The sequence below is a fragment of the Bufo bufo genome, chromosome 1 (assembly GCF_905171765.1).
Source record: "Bufo bufo chromosome 1, aBufBuf1.1, whole genome shotgun sequence".
Lineage (NCBI taxonomy): Eukaryota > Metazoa > Chordata > Amphibia > Anura > Bufonidae > Bufo > Bufo bufo.
Genome location: NC_053389.1, coordinates 317755390 through 317781909, shown reverse-complemented (window position 1 = coordinate 317781909; position 26520 = coordinate 317755390). Strand labels below are relative to the sequence as shown.

General features: G+C 43.1%; 1 protein-coding gene across 1 annotated transcript in view; it reads left to right on the top strand.

Annotated features, from left to right (window-relative positions):
• The first annotated feature begins 6400 nt into the window (after positions 1–6400).
• The window catches only part of LOC121008965 (protocadherin alpha-3-like), a 40510-nt gene continuing 20390 nt past the window's right edge, over positions 6401–26520 (top strand). Inside the window, exons 1-3 of the mRNA XM_040441845.1 lie at positions 6401–8783; positions 11825–11894; positions 14532–14653. Of these exons, the coding sequence (XP_040297779.1) occupies positions 6401–8783; positions 11825–11894; positions 14532–14653 (2575 nt within the window). The remainder of the gene's footprint in view (positions 8784–11824; positions 11895–14531; positions 14654–26520) is intronic.

The window sequence follows — 26520 nt, the reverse complement described above, 5'->3', positions numbered from 1 at the left end:
ACTGCTTTACTTACGCATCATGTGATCGCTGCCTGAGTTCCACGGGGCGCATGACGTAACACGCTGGCAAGCCTGTGGCCGCAGTCTCGGCATCACATGATCGAGTCACCTGACTTGTCATACGGATTTTGCAAATAAGGGCACAAAGCGGCGCCTTTACCGAGACACAGAGCATCAGAATGGACGTGGAGTCATGCAGCCCCTGCCAACTGGTAGTTAGGCTACTGTAGTTGGTAATTACCTTTAAGTCCCTTATCACTATAGGGCACCTTAGGGATTCTTCCCGACCACTTGCATCTTTAGTATGGGACATCTTCTTACATTGGTTGTAATCCCTTTCTCTTGACTCACAGTTGGAGTTACCCACTTCTGATATTTAGAATATTCAGAGTTTAGCAATTCATGTAATTATTAATTGTGTATTCAGCTATTTGTGTACTCAGCAACTAGCTATTGTGTATCCAGCAATTAGTGTACTCAGCTTACTTAACCTAGACAATTGTGTACTCGGCAATTAGTGTACTCAGCTTATTTAACCTAGACTGCGTATCCCCTGCTGAGTTACTGCAACAAAACGTGGCACATCGGGAACGTCTTTCTAGGGTGCACTAGGGATTCTGCCCAGGCCTAGGAACAGGCAACCGGGCAGGATGGCTCCTTTTGCGGTGGGTGCTCTGCATAGGTAGGCAGGGTCTTTCAGCTCCCTTCCCCTTACATGGTAATTTAGGGATAGCTGTTCCTGCTGCCACCTCTGCATAGACGTTCAAGAGCTACCCTGCTTCGCATATGTGACATATTGGAGAACTCCTATCTTCCACTTGGCGATACATGGACCACGCACCTGAGCTGGCACTGATGGCAACCTAGGGGCATTCGAATGATCCACATCCGAAATAACCATCCATCACATCTGGATCGGTGAGATTGTTCAATTTTTTCCTCTCCTGTGTTGTATCCTATGGTCCAAACCTGCCTGGTGATGTATTTTAAGTAAGTTGTAGCCAAAGTGTGGCTTTTTGCACACAAGTGTTCTATACAGTATTTGTTGTATGTCTCTATGGTGTTGATATATTTTAATAATCACTAGTAAAAGTTATGTTTTAAAATTCCCATACCTCAAAATTTTTTATTTTATTTCTGATATTGAGCTGACCCTGTAAAAGATTTTAGGTGCGGGCCTGCTGGTGAGCTGACCCTCTAAAAGGTTGTAGGTGAAGGCCTGCAGGTGATCTGACCCTCTAAAACACTATATGCGAGGGCCTTCAAGTAAGCTGACCCTCTAAAAGATTGTAGGTGAAGGCCTGCTGGTGTGCTGACCCTGTAAAACATTATATGCAAGAGCCTGCTGGTGAGCTGACCCTCTAAAAGGTTGTACGTGAGGGCCTGCAGGTGAGCTCACCCTATAAAACATTATATGCGAGGGCCTGCTGGTGAGCTGACCCTCTAAAAGGTTGTAGGTGAGGGCCTGCAGATGATCTGACCCTCTAAAACATTATATGCGAGGGCCTTCAGGTGAGCAGACCCTGTAAAATATTGTACAGCTGCAAGAAAAAGTATGTGAAACCTTTGGAATGATATGGATTTCTGCACAAATTGGTCATAAAATATCATCTGATCTTAATTTAAGTCACAACAATAGACAATCACAGTCTGCTTAACCACCTCCCGACCGGCTAACGCAGGATTGCGTCCTACGGGCGGCCGGGTTATTCCTCCTAGACGCATCGGCGTGCCCCTTCGCGAGACGCGAGATTTCGAGCATAGCCGGCCCGCACATGAGCAATGCGGGCTGGGAAAAGGCGCAGGAGAAGTTCGTCACCAGCCTGCCAGCCAATGATCATCGCTGGCAGGTTGGTGACTTTTAACCCCTTAAGGACACATGACGTATCGGTACGGCATGTTTCCCGAGTCCTTAAGGACACATGACGTACCGGTACGTCATGTGTTGTTCCGATCACTGCCGCCCGGCCGGCTGTGATTGGAACAAGGTGCCTGCTCAAATCATTGAGCAGACACCTCGGCTAAATGCGCGGGGGGGTCCCGTGACCCCCCCATGTCGGCGATCGCAACAAACCGCAGGTCAATTCAGACCTGCGGTTTGTTGCGTTTTATGCAGTTTCTGATCCCCGCGGTCCCTAACCGCGGCGATCAGAAACTTTAGTATTTCTAAAATACACACCCCCTGCACCCCTGAATGATTTTATCCCGGTGGGAGGTGCAGGGGGGTGTTGCGGGCGGTGAGGGCGGTGCGGGAGGCGGGCGGTGCGGCAGGCGGGATCGCGATCCCCCGCTCGCCTCCCATGAAAAAGCGTTGGTGTACAGTGGGTATACCAGGGTGTCAGCACAGCCTGGCTATGAGCTGTGCACTGCGATTGGCCAGCGCTGCAGCAAGGGACAAGCCTCATACAAAAAATCAGTCCAGTACAACAGACGGAGCTGCAGACACCGGAGCCTATACCGGGCGAACGGAGCGGCGCCCGGACATATTAGTAAGTGCAGGGGGACCCCTGGGTGCCGCTCTGCCCACAGATATAGTTAGTTTTTAGTTTGTACACTAGTGAAAGGTCCTCTTTAACTGCCCAAATAAGTGAAGTGTGCAGTGATTCTTAGAGCGACGCCTGTCATGTGTGTGTCATACTGACTCACAGTATTGTTTCACTACCATAGCAGACTCCCTATGCGTGTTACTGCAAGGCACAGTGTTCTACACCACTATACAGGCTCTCTGAAGCCAGGAAATAGCTGTTTTTAACGCGATTCGCTGTGAATAAATTCTGATCAAATCAAATCTTTTCAGAAAATTTGGCGAATCGGCCGAATAGTATTTTTGAGAAATTCGCACATCTCTAGTTATAACCATGGGTACTAAATTTAACTATGAATTTGTCTTGTAACAATCTGCTATTTCTAAAGCAAACAAGATATGTTGGCATCAGAACTATGAGGAAAGGTTGTAAAAAATCGAACTTCTTTATAACTTCTGTTATAAATATGTAAATCATAATTTTTCTATCATTCCTAGTTTCCTACTAGTATAACTAGAAATGGTTATGGATTTGTGATTTCTAGTGAGCAGACAGGAAAAAAATTTTTTATTTTATATTGTCATGGTTTACACAATTCATTGTTGTTTTTTTTAGCAGTACTATGAGTCTTTACTGGATATATGAATATACTTTTTGAACTATCAAGGTGAAAACTATTACTTGTATTACTTGTTAATTGTAATACCTTTTTATCTTTTATAGTTTTTTATGTAGCGATTGTAAATATTTTGTATTAGTTTTGTTTAGAGCACAAAACATATGCATTTCAAACATTTTATAAATATATTCAAAAGACCCTGAGAATTCTTCTATATTGAGTAGATTTCAGAAAATGTTGATTTTTTTTATAGATAATTTGATATTTAAGCAGTATATAGTTTGTTTAATCCCAGAGAGTGTAGTTAATTTAATATTTTCAATAATTATTGCGTACCTTCAAATAATTTTAAAGCTCTTTTTTTTCTACGATATTGCCTTTAACACCCAAACTTACTTTCTGGGTGATTTGTCATTAAAGTTACTGTATATTTAAAATCAGATTCCAGACTATTGTCCATTCTACCATTTTCCAAGTTAATATTGTTTTTCTAAACATTACAAAAAGCATAAAACCTTTTTTAGCATTTCAACTTAACCTGGCAGAGGAGGCTCATATAGAGACTGTTTAATAACATAACTACAGGGTGGGCCATTTATATGGATACACCTTAATAAAATGGGAATGGTTGGTGATATTAACTTCCTGTTTGTGGCACATTAGTATATGTGAGGGGGGAAACTTTTCAAGATGGGTGGTGACCATGGCGGCCATTTTGAAGTCGGCCATTTTGAATCCAACTTTTGTTTTTTCAATAGGAAGAGGGTCATGTGACACATCAAACTTATTGGGAATTTCACAATAAAAACAATGGTGTGCTTGGTTTTAACGTAACTTTGTTCTTTCATGAGTTATTTACAAGTTTATGACCACTTATAAAATGTGTTCAATGTGCTGCCCATTGTGTTGGATTGTCAATGCAACCCTCTTCTCCCACTCTTCACACACTGATAGCAACACCGCAGGAGAAATGCTAGCATAGGCTTCCAATATCCGTAGTTTCAGGTGCTGCACATCTTGTATCTTCACAGCATAGACAATTGCCTTCAGATGACCCCAAAGATAAAAGTCTAAGGGGGTCAGATCAATCCACTTTCAACTGGCCCACGATGACCAATCCACTTTCCAGGAAACTGTTCATCTAGGAATGCTCGGACCTGACACCCATAATGTGGTGGTGCACCATCTTGCTGGAAAAACTCAGGGAACGTGCCAACTTCAGTGCATAAAGAGGGAAACACATCATTATGTAGCAATTTTGCATATCCAGTGGCCTTGAGGTTTCCATTGATGAAGAATGGCCCCACTATCTTTGTATCTTCACTATCTGTGAAGATACAAGATGTGCAGCACCTGAAACTACGGATACTGGAAGCCTGTGCTAGCATTTCTCCTGCGGTGTTGCTATCAGTGTGTGAAGAGTGGGAGAAGAGGGTTGTATTGACAATCCAACACAATGGGCAGCACATTGAACACATTTTATAAGTGGTCAGAAACTTGTAAATAACTCATGGAAGAATAAAGTTACGTTAAAACCAAGCACACCATTGTTTTTCTTGTGAAATTCCCAATAAGTTTGATGTGTCACATGACCCTCTTCCTATTGAAAAAACAAAAGTTGGATTCAAAATGGCCACCATGGTCACCACCCATCTTGAAAAGTTTCCCCCCTCACATATACTAATGTGCCACAAACAGGAAGTTAATATCACCAACCATTCCCATTTTATTAAGGTGTATCCATATAAATGGGCCACCCTGTAGAATAACTAGTATATAAAGATTATGTTCATTTAAATTTTTTTGTAAGAAAGAAAGTGATGTAACACTACAGATTATAGCAGAGTGAACACACCCACTTAGTGAGTTATCATATTTAGTTAACGCGTTATGACTGTGACTGTTAACTCTTCTACATCCATATTTGTTCTTGATCTAATTATGACTAAAATAATGGAAAACTCTACTTTAAAAAGCAAGCAACAAGGACTGTGATTAAAATACAATTACCCAAAATATAGAAAAGTGGTCAACTAGAAGAAAATAAAAAGCATTTCTCTAGAACATGAGTGTCATGAAAATAGTCCTTAAAAATATTCTGGATCAAAAGTGGTCTATTAAAAGCAGTGACCTGTTTGTAAACTTTCACAGTATATTAAAATTTGTAAAGTCATAGGAGCTATATCTGGAAAATGTTGTGCCACTTGTTAAGAACAGATGCATAATAGAGGCAAAATTCCATTTTTCTGTTCTGGTACTCCAGCATCCACCTGATGGATTTCACTGACAATGAAGGGGTTTGTCAGGATTTTATCATGGACTCCCAAATATAGTTGGACAAAACTAAACTACATATAGTAATATTTTATCAGTTTTTGCTAGAATCTACAATATAGGCTCCTCATAGAACATCTGCTAAAAATGGGAACCTAAACTAAATAAAATATGGAATACTGTACATTACATTATTTAACTCTATGGACAGAAGTCACTGCTCTATTTTACCTAATAATTTTAATAAAACTCACAACATAGTTGACAACATAGTTGTCATAAAAAAAGGTAAAATATGTCAGTGTTAATATTTCTATTCTACTTCTTTTTACTTAAAAATACAAACAGTACAGTAAAAAACAAACAGTAAAAAAGTATTCTTTCAAATGTTTTACGTTTAGTAAATCAGTATGAGTATTGTATAGCGAGAAAATAATTAAATAAGTCAGTAAGGTACATTAACACACTGCTTAATTTTCAAAAACACAATTTTCTAAGTGTTATTACTCTTGTTACTATGTTATTCAAAGTAGAAGTGTTGATTCTTAAAAATGAAGATTACTTAAATAGGTCATTATACATTTTAAACCATAAAAAATAAATTAAGAAAGGCAAAATTCATTATTCTAGATTATACAGTCAGAATCAGACTGGAAATATTACAAAATACTTTTAACTTAATATGGCATTTGGAAAAAATAGACTGTATATTATGTATTAAAAATTTATACAAACTATTCTGAAAATAATAAAAGACAAATATACCTACAGTATGTGTAGCCTGGAAATTGAGCACTAGATGGCACTCCACACTAACTAATAGAGATTACATTTCCTCTTTTCTTGATACTATCAATATATGAGATTTTTGTCCTACGGATACCGGCCATGATAGATATTTTTTCCATTTTCCTTGTTCTTCCATAAGCTTCAGTGCCTTACTTGGAGAAATTCTCACCTTCACCTGCACTTATATTAAGAAATGCTTTACCAGAGACAGGATTATCAAGCAAAGATCAGGTTGGTCAATTTCTTTTTGTTACAAATGTCCTGGGATATGGTCCTGAGTCAGCTGCATTATATCATCCCAGAAGAATCCAAGCATGGCACCTTTGTTGGAAGAATTGCTCAGGATCTTGGACTGGATATAGGTGAGATTAATTCCAGAATGTTACATATAGTCTCTAGAGATGAGAAGGAATATTTCCAGGTTAATCTACAGAATGGGATTCTGTTTATTAAAGAGACAATAGACAGAGAGTCATTGTGTCCAAATACACCCTTCTGTATTATTCCTCTACAGGTCATTGTAGATAAGCCTGTGCAGATGTATCGCGTAGAGGTAGAAATAGAAGATATAAATGACAATAATCCAGCATTCTCCCCCACTGTGACAAATCTTATCATATCAGAAATAAAACTTGCAGGATCTCGTTTCCTATTGAAGGTAGCTACAGATCCAGATCTTGGAACAAATTCTGTAACAAACTATGAGCTCAGTGCAAATGATTATTTTGCATTAGATTTCCAAAAATATATAAATCAAATCAAGTCATTAGAGCTTGTGCTTAAAAAAAATTTAGACAGAGAAAAGCAATCTGTTCATAACCTGACCCTTACAGCTTATGATGGAGGCAAACCAAGACTGAGTGGAACCACACTTATTCTTGTAAATGTTGAAGATGTCAATGATAATGCTCCTGCCTTTGATCAGCCATTTTACCAGTGCAGTGTTAACGAAAACGCTGTAGAAGGGATGTTTGTGTTCAAGCTAAATGCTACTGATCCAGATGAAGGGAAAAATGGAGAAGTACTATATAAATTTAGTGATATGATGTCAAGTGAAGCAAAGGAAGCATTTAATTTAGACAAATACACAGGAGAAATAAGAGTGAAAGGCAAATTGGATTTTGAGACTGTTAATATGTTTGAAATTCAAGTTGAAGCTATAGATCATGGAGATTTCCAACTAGTTGGACATTGTCAAGTTCTAGTGACTGTTTTGGATATCAATGACAACTCTCCTGAGATGACAGTGACATCATTATCCGCTCCTGTTCCTGAAAATTCTCCTCAGGGGACAACAGTTGCCATCATCAGTGTTCATGATAAAGATTCAGGATCAAATGGAAAAGTCAATTGCTATATTTCTTATCCTTCACCATTTAAGATAAATCCAGCTTTCATGAGTGATTTTTCTTTGACTTTAAATGAACCTTTGGATCGAGAAGTGAAAGATGCATATGAAGTTATGATTACTGCCAGAGATGAAGGTTCCCCTTCCCTGTCTACCTCAAAAACTCTGAAGATTGATATAAGTGATGCTAATGACAATGCTCCAAGATTTGTCCAGTCAGTAGACACAATATTCATTAAGGAGAACAACCCACCAGGGTCTCATATATACACAGCATCAGCCTATGACCCAGATATTGGACAGAATTCTTTCATTACTTACTCAATTAGACAGCAGACAATTGATGGGATACCCATTTCCTCTTACATGTCCATTAATCCAGAAAATGGGAAGGTATTTGCTTTAGTTTCATTTGACCATGAGCAGATTGCATATTTCCAATGTCATATAAAAGCCACTGATGCTGGCCTACAAGCTCTAAGCTCTAACCTTACTCTAAACATTTTCATTGAGGATATTAATGATAATACTCCTACATTCACCCCACTTCATTCTGAAATAACAATTAAAACTTCTAGGTCAGCAGAACCTGGACACCTGATAACTAAAGTGAAGGCCATAGATCTGGATTCTGGATACAATGCTTGGACATTTTATAAATTAAAGGACCTTGGAGGATCTGGAAAATCTCCTTTTACCATAGCACATCAAACTGGAGAAATTACTTTAAAACGGTCATTGACAGATTCAGACAATGATGAGTATAGATTGCATGTAATTGCTCAGGATCATGGAGAACCGTTTATGACTGCAGAGTCGCAAATTGTTATATCTGTGGTGGAGCATGGAGAAGAATTAATGTTTGATAATCAAGAGACGAAGGTGACTTTTGAAGCATTTTCTGATGAAAATATTTACTTAGTTGTTGCAATCTGCATCATATCAAGTATTTTTCTCATTACTCTAATTGTGTTCAGTGTGTTAAGATGGCAAAAGTACAGAGATGAGGTCAATGAGCTTAAAGAAAATTACAAGATCTGCTCTAACACTGGAGGGAGCTGGATGTATTCTCAGCACACTCAGTATCAAATAAACTCCAATTCATTGCGACCTAAAAGTGACTTAATTGTCTTTACTCCAAATAACTTTCAAACACCAGAGAATGAAGAGCAAGTCAATTCACAAGGGGTAATGTTAAACTCCTCCTATAAGGTAAGAAGAATGAAAGGTAATATTTTATGGCTTCTTTTAAAGATGGCATATATATCCTTTTGCATACTATACAACAATATGTTAAAAAAGCAGAAAACCCCCAAAACATACCGTATATACTCGAGTATAAGCCGACCCGAATATAAGCCGAGGCCCCTAATTTTACCCCCAAAAAATGGGAAAAATGGGTAAAACAAGCTCTCTCCTATTGATAACATGGCCGCCTCTGTACTCACTGTCACTATGAATGCACTACAGCAAGCGGGAGCTAGCTGGCCGGCGCGTGACTGACGTCACTTAGTAACGCTCCTCCCACTTCAGGAAGCGCTCGCTGCAGTGCATTCATCGTGAAAGTGAGTACAGAGGCTGGACCTGTTATCAATAGGAGAGAGATTGTTTCACACACTAGTAAAATACTTTACACACAAAGCCAGTTATGTGAGTGGGGCCCCTTCATATATAATCACGGCATTTTCGGGTCGGCCAAATTGCTCCTACTGGGAGCTTAACAGAGGTGCCGCACGGACGTGCTGGGAGCTGACCGGAGCAGCTGTAAAGGTAAGTAACAGCTTCTCCGGCCCCCAACATGTCATGGTCTGTATTATGGCAATGTAAGTTGCCATAATACAGACCTAGACTCGAGTATAAGACGAGGGGGCTTTTTGAGCACAAAAATATGTGCCAAAAAACTCGTCTTATACTCGAGTATATACGGTAACAAACAAAATAGTGTGAGGTAACCTATAGAGGAGGGTTTGGGTACCCTCCGCATCTCCATCGGGCCCCTGTGTTCCAGTGATGGGGACCCATTGGCAGAGAAGGCAGCCCGATGCCTTCCATAGGCATCGGGGCTTGCCTTCAACGGGAGCCTATGAGATCCAGCCCCTTAGGCTGGGTCTCACAGGCAGGCTGTCAGCATATAATCTGACAGTCAAAGCATTATAATACAGCATGTATTGTAATGCTTTGTAGAGGGAATCAGACTCCAGAAGTTGAAGTTCCAGATTGTGACAAAAATAAAAAGTAACAAAAAAGTTAAAAATGTTTTTCATTAAAAAAAATTTAGTTTCAAGAAAAAAAATCAAAATAAACCACATAAAATTGTAAAAATAAGAAAACCAGACATATTGGTTATTTCTGCGTCTGTAACGACCCTCTCCTGAACACAGTAGAAAAAATAAAATTGAAACTGTGCTAAAACAATAATTTTTTTGTCACCTTAGATCACAAAAAGTGCAACAGCAAGCGATCAAAAAGAAGTATGCCCCCAAAATAGTACCAATCAAACTGTCACCTCATCCCGCAAAATATGAGCCCCTACATAAAAAAAATCTGTCAAAAAATAAAAAAATTATGGTTCTCGGAATATGGAGACACTAAACCATGATTTTTTCAAAAATGCTTTTATTGTGTTAAAAGTGAAAAAAATAAAAAAAGTATACATAATTGGTATTGCTGTATCTGTAACGACCAGGTCTATTAAAATATCACATGACCTAACCCCTCAGGTGAACACCGTAAAAATAAAAAAACTGTCTCAAAAAGCAATTTTTTTACCTTACATCACAAAAAGTGTGATACCAAGCGGTCAAAAAGTAATATGCACCCTAAAAAAGTACCAATCAAACCATTATCTCATTCCCAAAAAAATGTGCCCCTAAATAAGACAGTCGCCCTAAAATTAAAAAATAAACTATGGCTTTCAGAATATGGAGACACTAAAAAATATATTTTTTTGACAATGCTTTATTATGTAAAACTGAAACGAACAACCAAAAATTGTCGCATCCATATCAACATGCTCTATAAAAATAGCACATGATCTAACCTGTCACATGAACATTGTAAATAACAAAAAATTAAAATGTTGCCAAAATAGCTATTTTTTGTTACCTTGCCTCACAAAAAGTGTAATCATATGTATCACCACCTTATCCCATAGTTTCCAAAGTGGGGTGACTTTTTTGGTGTTTCTACTCTAGGGGTGCATCAGGGGGTCTTAAAATGTGACATGGCAACTTAAAATTATCCCAGTGAAATCTGCCCTCCAAAAACACCTTTAATTCTGCGCTCTCCCGTGTGCACATATGGCAGTTTACGATCACAAATGGGGTTTTTCTATAAACTACAGAATTTAGTTAATAAATATTGAGTTTTGTTTGGCTGTTAACCCTTGCTTTGTTAATTGAAAAAATGGATTAAAATGGAAAATCTGCCCAAAAAGTGAAATTCTGAAATTTTATCTATATTTTCCTTTAATTCTTGTGGAATACCTAAAGGGTTAAAACCATGTGTAGATTAATGGTAGTTAGATAGGGGTGCTCCCACTGGCAGTTTGGAAAACCATTATGGATATGAGGGAGCTTTAAAATATAACTTTTACTAGTATACTTTTTAAGAGAAAAAGTGCCACGTACAGACAATGAGGGTATGGCTTAAAAAGTATGGAACAGTCTTACCAGTCCGACGCAACCCTGATAGGGACCAACTGAGCGTGGTGGAAGGAATACACCTGTACCGGTTGCTAGATGTGGTCGTTGGTAAGTTGGAGCTGTAGACAGTGCAGGGAACCAATGTCCCTAGTAATCCCTGATTGGGGATGGGGGCATTGCTACTGTGCACCTGCCTGTCTACACAGAGTTCCTATACCGCAAGGGGCAGCCCTGTCTGGATACCTTACCCTAAAATGGAGAGATATCCCTAATATGCCCTATAGGATAGTTCCCGACGTGTCACATTTCAAGCGGTCTATCATCAGGGGAAAAATCCAAAGTATGCAAAAGGAAATCCTGCAGGAAGAGTATAATCTGACATAGCTGCAACAGAGCGGGCATACCTCCTCCATACCGAGCCCATAGGACTGTGGGCACAGTACATTGATGACATTTTTGTCATATGAAATGGCAGTAAGCGGTCCTTTGAGTCCTTCGTGAAGGACCACAACAAGAATGAGGTAGGGCTCCGTTTCACACACAAATCAGATGAACGGGCCCTCCCCTTTCTGGATGTCCTGATTACTAAGAACCAGATGGGTGAGTTGAACACATCTGTATATAGAAAACCTAACTCGACCAACTCACTCCTACGATGGGAAAGCGAACACCCGCTCCCTCTCAAACGCGGGATCGCCAAGGGACAGTATCTACGCTTAAGATGGAACTGTTCCAGTAAGAAAGAATTCTTACACCAAGAGGCTATCCGGATCGCGTGCTTAAATTAGCATTTAGATCAGCCCTTTTGGAAATTCTACTCTCCTCACCCCCAAACAGAAACCAGTATCATCCAACAAACTGATTCGCCTGATAACCTCGTATGATGGCGAAGCCAAGTCCATTAAAGGCATAATCAACCAACATTGGCACATCCTTTTGATGGATCCGGATCTGAGGGAGGTGCTGGGAGATTCTCCAAGCATATCTTATAGACGAGGTAGGAGCCTACGGGATCGATTGGTCCAGAGCCAATACACCCCACAACCATCGATCGATTGGTCCAGAGCCAATACACCCCACAACCATCGTCGGGCTGTGCCTGGCTTCAGAACCCAAACCGGGGCTGTTACTGTTGCAGCGGTTGCATTGCCTGCCCATACATTAAGACTCGCAATTCATTTGTGAGTAATATCACTGGTAGGGAGTTTGCCATCCGTGATTACATCAACTGTAAGACCCGTGGGGTCAGCTACCGGATTGTCTGCCAGTGCGGAAAAGAATACATAGGCAAGACTATCCGCGAATTCCATAGGAGAGTAGGCGAACACCTCAATAATGTGGCCAAATTCAAAGACACTCCTGTGGCAAAACACGTCCACAGCTCTCGCAATGGCTGTGGACGGCTGTCTTTTATGGCCATTGAGAAAGTAAATCCACCTACCAGGGGTGGTGATTGGGATAAAATTATACTAAAAAGGGAGGCCAGATGGATATATTATCTTAAAACCATGGCCCCCTCAGGTCTTAATGAGCAGTTAAACTTTGGCTGTTTCTTATAATGGGCAACCTTCCGATTTGACCCTTGTAGTCTCAATCACAATAAACACCCCGATTTACAAAGGGGAGTTATAGACACAATTTTTCAACCCTAAACGGCCCATGTACCCATTGAGGGAATCTTGCCCATAGCCCCACCTCCTCCTATCTTCCCCCTCCCCCCCACCACCCCCCGCCACAATGTAATAATGTATAATAAGCAAAGAGCGCATTACTCTTCCCTACCTCTCGGCCGCCCCACGTGACCAGACGCTGCGCTCCACTGACTGGTGAGCTACGTTCCACACGTTAGTCACGTCGGCTGGTGGGGCGTGGCTTCCTGGTCGCGTGACCGGTTCATCTGACCTCGGTAGGCGGACGGGAGTTACAGGGCACGCTTTTTGCCAGTAAATACAGTGTCCATACTAGCATTCGGCGTGCAGCTGAAGACATCAGTTCGGCTGCCCAAGAGGTGCCGCCCAACAACTTGTGGGGCCTTGCATTTAATAGGACCATTGTTGTCTTGTTCTTTTGTACCCTTAAGATCCACTGATCTCAGGTATGTCCCTGTTTTGTCTCTTCATAGTTCTCAGCTTATGTGAACCTTTTTTTGTGTTGTCTGGATTTTCATGTTGATTATACTCTTCCTGCAGGATTTCCTTTTGCATACTTTGGATTTTTCCCCTGATGATAGACCGCTTGAAACGTGACACGTTGGGAACTATCCTATAGGGCATATTAGGGATATCTCCCCATTTTAGGGTAAGGTATCCGGACAGGGCTGTTCTTTGTGGGGTAGGAACTCTGTGTAGACAGGCAGGTGCACAGTAGCAATGCCCCCATCCCCAATCAGGGATTACTAGGGACATTGGTTCCCTGCACTGTCTACAGCCCCAACTTACCAACGGCCACATCTAGCAACCGGCACAGGTGTATTCCTTCCACCCTATCAGGGTTGCGTCAGACTGGTAAGACTGTTCCATACTTTTTAACCCATACCTAAAGGGTTAACAACATTTGTAAAATCAGTTTTGAATACTTTGAGAGGTGTAGTTTTCTAAAATGGTGGTCACTTTTTTGGATATTGTACTCTAGGGGTGCATCAGGGGGTCTTCAAATGTGACATTGCAACTTAAAATTATCCAAGTGAAATCTTCCCTCCAAAAACCATATGATGCCCCTTTCTACTCCCTGCTATGTGCCCGTACAGCAATTTACGACCATATATGGGGGTGCAGAATCAGGGTAATAAATATTGAGTTTGGTAACCCCTGCTTTGATTCTGGAAAAATGGATTAAGATGGAAAATCTGCCAAAAAAGGGAAATTTGTTAATTTTATCAACATTTTCCTTTTATTCTTGTGGAACACCTAAAGGGTTAACAAAGGTTGTAAAAACAGTTTAAAATATATTGAGGGGTGTATTTTCTAAAATGGGTCCACTTGTGGGTGTTTTCCATTAAATAAATAATAACAATTTCAATATTTGCTTCTAAACTTCTAAGCCTTCTAACGTCCCGAAAAAATAAAATGGCATTCAGAAAATGTAACACTATCATGAAGCAAAATTTGTCACAAGAAAACAATCTCAGAATGGCTTGGATAAATAAAATCGTTTCAAAGTAATTACCACATAATGTCACACCAAAATGGCCTGGTCCTTAAGGTGAAAAATGGCAGCGTCCTGAAGGGGTTAAAAACTATATAACTGAGAAGATGCAAAGTCAAATTATGTGTATTGTCATTGCTTCTTTGTATATGTTAAGTTAGGGTTCTGTCAAGGCTCTTGTAGTTTAGGCTTCAAAGGTCTCTTGCAAACTTTGCTAATGCTGTTATTAAAATTCCAAAAATGTGGAAACAAACCTTGATACCACCCCTTCACCCAGAAAAGGAATTGGAAGAGAATCTAAAACAAATGTGTAAAATAGAGAAAGATGTGGGCAGGATAATTAAATGGGCTGTCTGGGTTCAGAGCCAAAACCGGGCATATTTCCATCTTCCTCCACTCAGCCTCTCTGATGTGAGCATCAGAGCATTTCATGCTCCAATACTCTCCCTTGCCCTGCGTGAAATCGTTCAGGGCAAGGACTTTTTGTAAAGATTCAGTGATGTACCGGGCTCTCTATGGGTAAGTTAGGCGGAGGCTTCCGCCTAGCAGTGAGCCCGGTGACATCACTTAACTAATGGGTAGTGATGGACGAACATCGGCCGGGATGATTCGCGAACGCGATTGTGCGAACGCGATCAAATGTTCATGAACCGCAAGTTCGCGGCGGGCCCCATTCACTCAGGCGAACCTTAAAAACCTTCAGGCCATATTTGCAGCCACCAAATACTTACTTAGAAGTGCACAAATCGTCCCACAACATGGACAGTGACATACCAGAGGGGGATTAATGGCAAAAATTCCCACAAAAAATATGGATTTTAATCAGGGGACATTTGTATGCATGTTAAAGGGAAGCTCTCAAAAATGTGCCCTGCTGGAGCCTAGAGAAATTTTATTTTAGGCCACGGGAGTACAGGCCCCTAAAAGTATGCATTCACCGTACATAAAAGATCAAGTGATTATGTGGCTGGAGGTATATTAGACGGTCAATGGAGATCAATTTTATTTCAGGTGAGTGGACTACAGGCCCCAAAAATTATTCATTCACCGGACAGATAACATCAAGTTATTATGTGGCTGGAGGTATATTAGACGGTCATTGGATATCAGTTTTAATGCAGGTCAATACAAATACATGTCAAATACATATGTTTAGGGGTGTAGAGCTTGGAAGCAGAGAGAAACGCACATGGCAATGTAAGCTCTGCTCTAGGTTCAGTGGATTTGAGCACAAAAAAAGCGATCCAAACCTGCCAAAGATGGGCAAAAGCACAAGGGATAGGTCCAGAGACACCTCCGGCAAGGAGAAATGGACAAATTTGTCCGAAAACATAGCACTACCGACGGAAAGCATGGTACCAAGATGGCGCCGAAAGCAGATTTACTTGCGGCCTCAGAAATGTCTGCAGACTCGGACAGAGAAAGTGAGCAGGAGGCAGAATAAGGCAGAGAAGACTTACCCGTCTCCAGACAATTCATGAACGATCTACTTTCAGAAAGTATAGCACCCCTTCGTAAGTATTTGCTGGACATTAAGAGTGACCTCAGGCAAGTCAAAGAACGGATAGACGAATTAGAGGGACAGCAGGACACATAATACAGCAGTGGCACGCAGTCTGGACAGAACCCAGGCCCATATTAACCACCTATACAACTTGGCAAAAGACCAAGATAATCGCGGGCTGAAAGGCCTGCTAGAGACGGTAGGACCAGATGCATTGAGAGGCACAGTAGGAGAGATCTTCACTACGCTTCTAGGCCCTGATTTCGAGGGAGACCTCAGCATGGACATGGTACATAGATCTTTAAGGCCTCCTCCAAAACAGGGAGAACCACCTAGAGACGTGGTCTGCTGCATCACGAGCTTTCTCACTAAAGACCAAATACTAAGGGCTGCAAGAGCCAAAAAATCAATTCAATTCGGGGATTCAGAGGTACAAATTATTCAAGATTTATATCCAAATTACCCTTCAGAAACGCAGGTCATTGAAGCCCTTACTGGACACCCTAAGGTGGAAAAATAAATAAATAATAAATTATAGGTGGCTCCAGCCATTTGGCTTACTCATTAATGCTCCGGGCCGCAAAATTGTGGTTGATGTTCTGGAACAGAGGCGGCTCTAGACTTTGTGACTTTGTGAGGCCATAAGCAAAACTCGAACATGAGGCCCACACGAACACAAGGTATTCTCTATCCACAGGATAGGAGATAAGATGTCTTATCGTGGTGTTGGTGGGGAGGTGTGCCCCGATCTGCTGCCCAGCGCCCAGAATGCTATCCCGACTCCACCCCGCAGTCGCACCATGATCGTTACGCCCCTGATCCCATCACTACACAAATACAGAGCCCCATACCTCTTACATCCAGTGACGTCTCCTTTGATGTAGATGTTCTCTGTCCTCGTCTTCTCCTTTCAGATCACACCACCATTTTGTCTGTGCTCTCCAATACTATACTGCAGAAACAGATAATACCCCTGATAATTCTAGTACCACACAGAGCCCCCCATATAAAATACCCCTTCTTTGTGGTCTCAGTAGAAGCACCCATAGTGCCCCATAATAATGTGCCAGTAACAAGTGCCCCTTATAGATATCCCCAATCATGTGCCAGTAACAAGTGCCTCTCCCCCCATGTGCCAGTAACAAGTGCCTCTCCCCCTCCCATGTGCCAGAAACAAGTGCCTCCCCCATGTGCCAGTAACAAGTGCCTCCTCCATGTGCCAGTGACAAGTACCACTCTTCCCCTTATGTGCCAGTATCAAATGCCTCTCTCCTCCCCCCATGTGCCAGTATCAAGTGCCCCCTCATGTGCCAGTATCAAGTGCCTCTCTCCTTCCCCCATGTGCCAGTATCAAGTGCCTCTCTCCTTCCTTCCCTCCCTCCCATGTGCCAGTATCAAGTGCCTCTCTCCTCCCCCCACGTGCCAGTATCAAGTGCCTCTCTCCTTCCTCCCCCCATGTGCCAGTATCAAGTGCCTCCCCCCCCCCAATGTGGCAGTAACAGATAGTCCAGAAGAAAAAAAAACTTTTACTTACCTCCACTGCGAGGCAGGCCTCTTCCGGCCTGTATCCCATGCTGTACGGCTCAGGCGACGCGATACGTCATTGCGCCGCATTACCCGACCTCTGATAGACTGCAGGCTTTGTGCCGGCAGCCTATCAGAGGAACAGGGAAGGGAGATGCCTCTCCCTCCCCTGCCCCACAGCACTGCCATCTGTATTGCTGTCCTAAGAATGGCGATACAGATGATTATGGAGATAAACGCTTCCACAATAGAAGCGTTCATCTCCATGTGACCTGCTGTCGCCACAGGCGCCCTTACCGGCCGGGCCCTCGGACCACGTCCGAAGTGCCCGACCACTCAGTCAAGCAAATAATTGTACTTGCGGCAGTGTCAGGTGGGAGCCAGAGCGAGGCCTAATGGAAGAGCCGCCTCTGTTCTGGAGATCACTTCCTTAGATATTCCAGATTGGAACTCAGCAAGGACTTAACTGATCTCCCGGACTCTTCCAGGATTGGCCCAGTGGACAAAAGTTTATTGCTCAAAGGAACAACAAAGAAAGAAGAGAGCTGGAGACTGACTGTTGATATGGAGTGACTTTGTCTGCACTTTTTGCTTATATTCCCAAGCAGTTTCCACAGTATTCCATCCTGGGATTTACCAACTCACTTTAAATGGGCCTGGAGAAATAGGAGCTGCGCAATTGTATGGACACTTGAGAGGTAAGTTAACTGAAATTACTGCGAAATCTGAATGTGTCACCTTTTCTCATATGCTCATCTATCTCTCTCCTTTATATATTCTGACTTTTTGAATAGAAGGGTGAACCCTTGGAAATCAGACGCAAAATGCATATGTACATAGGAGAGGCAACCATACTTTTATTCCCATCTCTATGTTACGTGCTCGTTATCCATGTTATGGACTCTGAACTAGGTCCCCCCCCTTAGATGTCTACGGTAGTTAAACAACCCTGAAGAAGAACAATATGTCTTATATTAGCTGCACTTATAATGCAGCTAATATGCACTTATAATGTTCAGGGGTTGAGGTAAGTAAACAAGCAGTAAGCAGTGGAGGTAAGTAAAAGTTTTTTTTTCTTCTGGACTGACATATAAGCGTACTCAGATTTATCAATAATAAAAAAAAAAAAATTATGAAAATAAACATTGCTTTCCTGCAGGAAACTCATTTAAGAAAGGGGTATGTCCCGTGGTTATCTCATATGGTGTATAACCAATTGATACATAGTACATCACCATCAGGTGCCTCTAAAGAAGTCTCAATAGCAATACACAAAAATGCCCCACTAATGGTGCAGTCAACACTCACGGATGATGAGGGACGCTACTTGTTCCTCAAGGGGTCACTGGGCACACAAAGAATCACTCTGGGCAATATGTACACTCCAAATACATTACAAGTTGATTGGTTGGAAGACACATTGTCACTTTTTCAAGCATTTGCAAAGGGTTTTGTAATCATAGGATGGGGCATAAATGTTGCTTTAAATCCTTCAATGGATACATCAACAGGGTACTCCTCGATCTCCCAGACAGCGTTAAGAAAGATAAAGCTAAAATTAGCTATTATAGGCCTGGTAGATGTCTGGAGAGCAATACACTCAACGTCAAAGGATTAAACATTTTACTCTGTGGCACACATTTCTTACCAGAGGTTGGGTTATTTGTTTGTACCTCCACAATTGTTGGCTGAGTGCTCGCGGACCTCGATAGGCAACATATTATCTAACCACGCCCCTGTATACCTGACAATTAAGATAAAATCTTTTCCCAAAAGTAATTTTACTTGGAGACTAGATGGGACTCTGTTAAGCAACCCAGAACATTTCAGAACTATAGACAACTTGGAAGAATATTTTAGACTTAATGAGAATGCTTGCGTGTCTCCGGGTCGGGTCTGGGAGGCTCATAAAGCGGTGGTTCGGGGCCATTTTATATCGCCGGGTTCCCACATCAAAAAAACTTAAAGAGGCCTCAATGTTAGTTATACAGAGACAGATACAAGAATTGGAATCACTCCATAAAAAATATATTTCCCATGACGTGTTGGAAAACCTCAGTCAGTTGAGATCAGAATTAAAAAACATCCTGAATTTCCGTACATCTAAACTTTATCTGTCAGCTAGATACAGAATCTATGCCCACGGGGACAAAGCCTCAAAATTTATGATGCCAAGTCTGAAAAAAATGTAAAATATGATCATATATACACTCCATTAAAAAAATATCCTCCCAGGGGCGGAGCCTGGCCGCGGACTGGAATGGCTGTGTGAGACAGAGCTCTCCCGCCACACACACTTATACAGCCTGGAATACCTCATTAAATGTCTGAAATATGGGCAAAGTTGGATGATATCAACAGGGAGAAGGTAGAGGTCCTGGGAGATCTACAGCAAACCAAGCGGGTGTCGCTGAATTATTTGAAAAGCGCCAGAGCAGGAGGAGGAGAGAGGCTCGAGCAGCGATGAAGACCTAAGCCAAGACAAGACACTCACGGCAGCTGTGCTAAAGAAAACCCTGCTACAGTCGCTTCAGCCGGTAAGGGATGATCTTGCCGACATTAAGGCGGACCTTCAGGCCATCGCTTCCCGAACAGAGGCCTTGGAAAATACGTGCCTTAGCCTCACTTCGCATGCAGAGACCCTCGCGTCCAGATCTACACAGTTAGAATTGCATGTTAACACTGCTCTCACCGATCGAAGACCAGGAAAATAGGAGCCGTAGGAGAAACATTCGATTCAAGGGGATACCAGAGACCTGGGCTGGTGATGCTCTCCCCAAAGTTGCTCAGGAAATATTAGCAAATCTGCTGGGTCCAGACCGTGCAGACAAGATTGTCATTGAGCGTATACATAGGTCTCTCCGCCCCAAACCCAAACCCAATGAGGCGCCCAGAGACGTTATTTGCGTCTTATTGTCATATGTGGACACAGCCTTAATTTTACAAACCGCTAGAGAACAAGCTCCTATACATTATGGTGAAGCTGAAGTCGCCCTATATCAAGATATAGCACCATCAACTTAGCGGAAGCGCAGGATGCTAAAACCTCTGTTAGACCAATTGAGGGCAAGGGACCTGCAATACTCATGGTTGTTCCCTTTCGGGATTTCTGTGTTAAAAGGCGACAGGCGCATTATAATAAAGACCCCTTGAGACCTTGAAGAAGCGTGGCCGAAACTAGAGATTGACCCGATAGACATACCCTCTTGGTCACCTGCGATGGATGTGGCTGCTTTGCCTCCCTTACCCAGCCGGGAGGAGTGGATTACTATAACCTGTCCAAAACCCCAGAGATCCAGATCATCTAGAGGAGGTTCGTCTACTCCACATCGCTGACAGTGATCCACGTACTCCGACTTTCATACCGGAGATGGACAATCTCATTTCACGCCGACACCTGATCGGTGAGGAGAATTAGACCCCTGCCAGCAAACAGCATTTGGACTTCTTTGCGAGGACACAGATAATTCTCTCACTCCACGCCTGGGACACGTACGGTATTATGGTCAACATGCCTCTCCATAACTTACCCAATCTTTCCCGTTCATGCCTTCTTGTCTCCCCGCGCCCCCGCTGGGCATTAAATTGCTAATGTCTTCGCCTGACATGCCTTCAATCTAAGAACTGCTGATCTCCGGAACTCGCATGTGATGGACTAAACAGTTCTCAGCTGAATCGCATGGGGTAGCCTTATACATTAATTGCATAATCTGTAATTCAACGGGATGCCCGCGAATGTTTCTGATTCGATCTTCATCACCCTCCCTTCACCCATTTGACCCCAACTCCCTCCCCCCCTCTCCCCCCCCCTCCTTAATTGTCCCTCGGCACTTTAAGCTAAGTGTCCTGAAATGTTCTCACCACCCCTGGCAGGGACCTGTTTAATGTGTTTAGTGCTGTTTTGACTGTTCTGATTACATAGGTCAGTTTGAAAGGTGGGACGCACTTGCCTAACCGACCTTATTTGGTCTTCGGTGTAGCAATCACTTAATTAAACCGTCCGCTTGGTTCTGACCAGTTGAACAATGGCGTTCCACAACTGTCCCATCACTAGTGCCTCTAAATGGGGTGCTCCCTTATGTTTTATGTTCTTTACATACAGACATTTACTTCTTGCTAAGTGCTGTATGGGTGTGTGCCACAGGTCAAGGCACAAAACTAGAGTTGAGCGAACACCTGGATGTTCGGGTTCGAGAAGTTCGGCCGAACTTCCCGGAAATGTTCGGGTTCGGGATCCGAACCCGACCTGAACTTCGTCCCGAACCCCATTGAAGTCAATGGGGACCCGAACTTTTTGGCACTAAAAAGGCTGTAAAACAGCCCAGGAAAGGGCTAGAGGGCTGAAAAAGGCAGCAAAATGTAGTTAAATCCCCTGCAAACAAATGTGGATAGGGAAATGAATTAAAATAAAAATAAAATAAATAAAAATTAACCAATATCAATTGGAGAGAGGTCCCATAGCAGAGAATCAGGCTTCACGTCAGCCAAAACTGGAACAGTCCATTGTCAGATATTTAGGCCCCGGCACCCAGGCAGAGGAGAGAGGTCCCATAACATAGAATCTGGCTTCATGTCAGCAGAGAATCAGTCTTAATGTCATAGCAGAGAATCAGGCTTCATGTGTCACAGCCAGACAGCTGAGAAGCGCTCACAGGAGCTTTTCAGATCCTCCTCCTTGAATTTCTTTGTTTTGGTTTAGTTTCTCATCTCGTTAGTCTATCTCAGCTGTCATGCAGTCGGACTGATTGCTGCCCTTTAAGTTCCTCCCCATAATGCAGTAGTGTGCGGCTGATACAACTTCCTGGAGTGTGTGTGCATGCTGTTCCCAGTTCCCAGTCCTCAGTCGTCAGTCGTCTGCAAGATAAGTGCTGTTTATGTATTTATGATTTTCTCTTTTCTGGATCCAGGTGACCCTGACTCCCTCCGTGTCAGTGTAGCGAGCCGGTGGTCGTGTCCCCTCACTATTGTAGGGTCTTCAGCTAATAGATAGCCGAGGAACGTGGATATGCGCCCATCCACCTTTGGGGTGTTCGCATAGGCTGAGCAGTGAGGGAGAGCGGCAGGTCTATTGCAGGGGTCTCCCTTCGTTCCTTAGTTGTGGATCCAGAGAGACATTGTTTATATGGTATTGTCTTGTTTCCTGTACACCATCCGTGACATTATCAGCCGCCAAAACCGTCTCAAGCATGGATCCGGTTTCATTTTTGGCTGAACGCTTTCAGGGTCTTCCTTTGGAGGTAGCTGATCTCCGTAAGACTTTTTCTCAGTTTCAAGTGACCGGTTTAGCTTGCGTTCATGAAGTTTGTGCTGAGCCTAAGATCTCGCTCCCGGATACGTTCTCCGGGGGTAGTGAGAATTTTGTGCGTTTTAGAGAGGCTTGCAAACTCCATTTTCGCCTTCTTCCCCATTCTTCTGGTGATGAAGAACGGAGGGTGGGGATCATTATATCGCTGCTCAGGGGTAACGCTCAGTCCTGGGCCTTTTCGCTGCCGGAGGGGGCACGGCCCCTCCGTTCAGTGGATGAATTCTTTTTAGCCCTGGGTCAGATATATGATGATCCGGATAGTATTGCTCTGGCTGAGTCTAGACTACGTCTGTTATGCCAGGGTAAACAATCCGCAGAGATATACTGCTCAGAATTTCGGAGATGGGCAGCAGATACGGGTTGGAATGATGCTGCACTCCGAAGTCAATTTTGCTATGGTCTTTCAGGGGGATTGAGAGATGCATTTGCCTTTCATGAAAGACCTACCTCCTTGGATTCTGCTATGTCTCAGGCTGTTCGTATTGACAGGCGTCTTAGAGAGAGAGGAGAGATCTCTCCTTCCTGTCATACTCAGTCCCGGGACAGTGCAGCGGTCTCATTCTGTGCACAGGGGTCTCAGTCGCTGTCAGCCCCTTCTGAGCAGGAGCCAATGCAGCTGGGGTTGATTGCCTCTGACAATAGAAGATTCAGCCCGCAGGGGAGGGTTTGTTTTTGTTGTGGAGGTATAAATCATCTGGCAAATGTTTGTCCCTCTAGGAGATTCAGGCAGTTTTCTGGGAGTCATAAAGAGACAAAAAGGAAAAAATCTTTGAAAAATGTTCCGTCTGTTACTATTGGCAGGGTTGAGGCGGAAATTGAAGGTTTTCCGTTTGCTTGTAGTTCCCGTTTTGTCCTGCCTGCTAGGGTGGCGCTAGAGAGCAAGATCATTTTTTGTGAGATTTTTGTGGATAGTGGAGCAGCTGTCAACCTCATTGATAATCAATTTGCAATAACTCATGGTTTCCAGGTATGCACTTTGGGAAAGGATATTCCTGTTTTTGCTATTGATTCAGCTCCACTTTCTCAGAAATCATTAAAGGGCATAGTTCACAATATCCGTTTAATTGTGAGTGATGCTCATGTTGAGGATGTGTCATGTTTCGTCCTTAGCGGTTTGCCTACTCCTCTAGTGTTGGGGCTACCCTGGCTCACTAAACATAACCCCACCATTGATTGGCAAGCGAGGCAAATAAATGGTTGGAGTAACTTTTGCAGAGAGAATTGCCTCATAACATCTGTTTCTGAGGTTTCTACTAAGACTGTACCACCTTTCCTCTCTGAATTTTTGGATGTCTTCTCTGAGAGTGGAGTTCAGGGTTTACCTCCGCACAGGGAGTATGATTGCCCTATTAATCTCATCCCAGGCGCCAAGCTGCCTAAATCTCGTTTATACAATCTCTCCCAACCTGAGAGGGTCGCTATGCGGGCTTATATCTCTGAGAGTCTGAGAAAAGGACACATACGACCCTCGAAGTCACCTGTTGCCGCTGGTTTTTTCTTTGTTAAGAAAAAAGATGGTTCTTTAAGACCTTGTCTGGATTTCAGGGAGCTGAACAGTATCACTATTCGTGATCCTTATCCGCTTCCTCTGATCCCGGACCTGTTTAACCAGGTTGTTGGGGCTAAAGTCTTTTCCAAATTAGACCTAAGAGGGGCATACAACCTGGTTAGGGTCAGAGAAGGAGACGAATGGAAGATGGCTTTCAATACCCCTGAGGGCCATTTTGAGAATTTGGTTATGCCTTTTGGTTTGATGAATGCTCCAGCCGTTTTTCAGCATTTCGTCAACAGCATTTTTTATCATTTAATGGGAAAATTTGTATTAGTGTATTTGGATGACATTTTGATTTTTTCTCCTGATTTCAAGACTCATAAGGAACACTTACGTCAGGTTTTGCTCATCCTGCGGGAGAATAAATTATACGCGAAACTGGAAAAATGTGTGTTTGCGGTTCCAGAGATCCAATTTCTGGGGTTTCTTGTCTCCGCTTCTGGTTTTCGCATGGACCCCGAGAAGGTCCGCGCTGTGCTTGAGTGGGAGCTTCCTGAGAATCAGAAGGCGCTGATGCGTTTTTTGGGCTTTACTAATTATTACAGGAAATTTATTTTGAATTATTCCTCTGTTGTTAAACCACTCACTGATATGACCAGAAAGGGGGTAGATTTTTCTTCCTGGTCGGTAGAGGCGCGTAAGGCCTTTTCTAATATCAAGGAGAGTTTTGCTTCCGCTCCCATCCTGGTACAACCTGATATTTCGTTACCCTTCATAGTTGAGGTTGATGCTTCTGAGGTGGGGGTGGGTGCGGTCTTATCTCAGGGTTCCTCTCCTGCCAAATGGCAACCGTGTGCCTTTTTCTCAAAGAAACTCTCCTCCGCAGAGAGAAATTATGATGTGGGAGATAGGGAATTGTTGGCCATCAAGTTGGCTTTTGAGGAATGGCGCCATTGGCTAGAGGGAGCCAGACACCCTATTACCGTGCTTACTGACCATAAAAATCTGGCCTACTTGGAGTCAGCCAAGCGTCTGAACCCGAGACAGGCCAGATGGTCTTTGTTCTTTTCAAGGTTTAATTTTGTTGTTACGTTCCGCCCTGGGGTTAAGAATGTGAAGGCAGATGCCCTGTCACGTTGTTTTCCGGGAGGTGGGAATTTTGAGGACCCGGGTCCCATTTTGGCTGAAGGTGTGGTGGTCTCTGCTCTTTTTCCTGAATTGGAGGCAGAGGTGCAGGCAGCCCAGTCAGAAGCTCCTGATCTTTGTCCTCCTGGGAGGTTGTTTGTGCCTCTCGCTTTGAGACACAAGATTTTTAAAGAACACCACGATACGGTCCTTGCTGGGCACCCGGGGGCAAGAGCCACACTGGATCTCATTGCTCGGAGATTCTGGTGGCCTGCGCTTCGTAAGTCGGTTGAGGGTTTTGTGGCAGCTTGCGAGACTTGCGCTCGTGCCAAGGTCCCTCATTCACGGCCATCAGGTCCTCTCCTTCCTTTGCCCATTCCTTCCCGTCCTTGGACACATCTGTCCATGGACTTCATAACGGACTTGCCTCGTTCCTCGGGGAAGACTGTGATTCTGGTGGTGGTGGACCGTTTTAGCAAAATGGTGCATTTTATCCCTTTTCCTGGTTTGCCCAATGCTAAGACGCTGGCGCAGGCATTTATTGACCACATTGTCAAATTGCATGGGATTCCTTCAGACATAGTCTCTGATAGGGGCACGCAGTTTGTTTCCAGATTCTGGAAGGCTTTCTGTTCTCGCTTGGGGGTTCGGTTGTCATTCTCTTCTGCTTTCCATCCGCAGTCGAATGGCCAGACAGAGCGCGTCAATCAGAATCTGGAGACATATCTGCGCTGTTTTGTGGCGGAGAATCAGGAGGATTGGTGTTCTTTTTTGTCCCTTGCTGAGTTTGCTTTAAATAACCGTCGTCAGGAGTCCTCTGATAAGTCACCATTTTTTGGTGCATATGGGTTTCATCCGCAGTTTGGGACTTTCTCGGGAGAGGGCTCTTCTGGTTTGCCTGATGAGGACAGATTCTCCTCGTCTTTGTCATCTATTTGGCAAAAGATTCAGGATAATCTAAAGAGCATGAGTGAGAGATATAAGCGTGTGGCGGATAAGAGACGTGTGCCTGGTCCGGACCTGAATGTTGGTGATCTGGTGTGGTTGTCTACCAAGAATATCAAATTGAAGGTTCCCTCCTGGAAGTTGGGTCCTAGGTTTATTGGGCCTTACAAGATCCTGTCTGTCATCAATCCTGTGGCCTACCGTCTTGATCTTCCTCAGACTTGGAAGATCCATAATGTTTTTCATAAGTCCTTATTAAAACCTTATGTTCAACCTATTGTA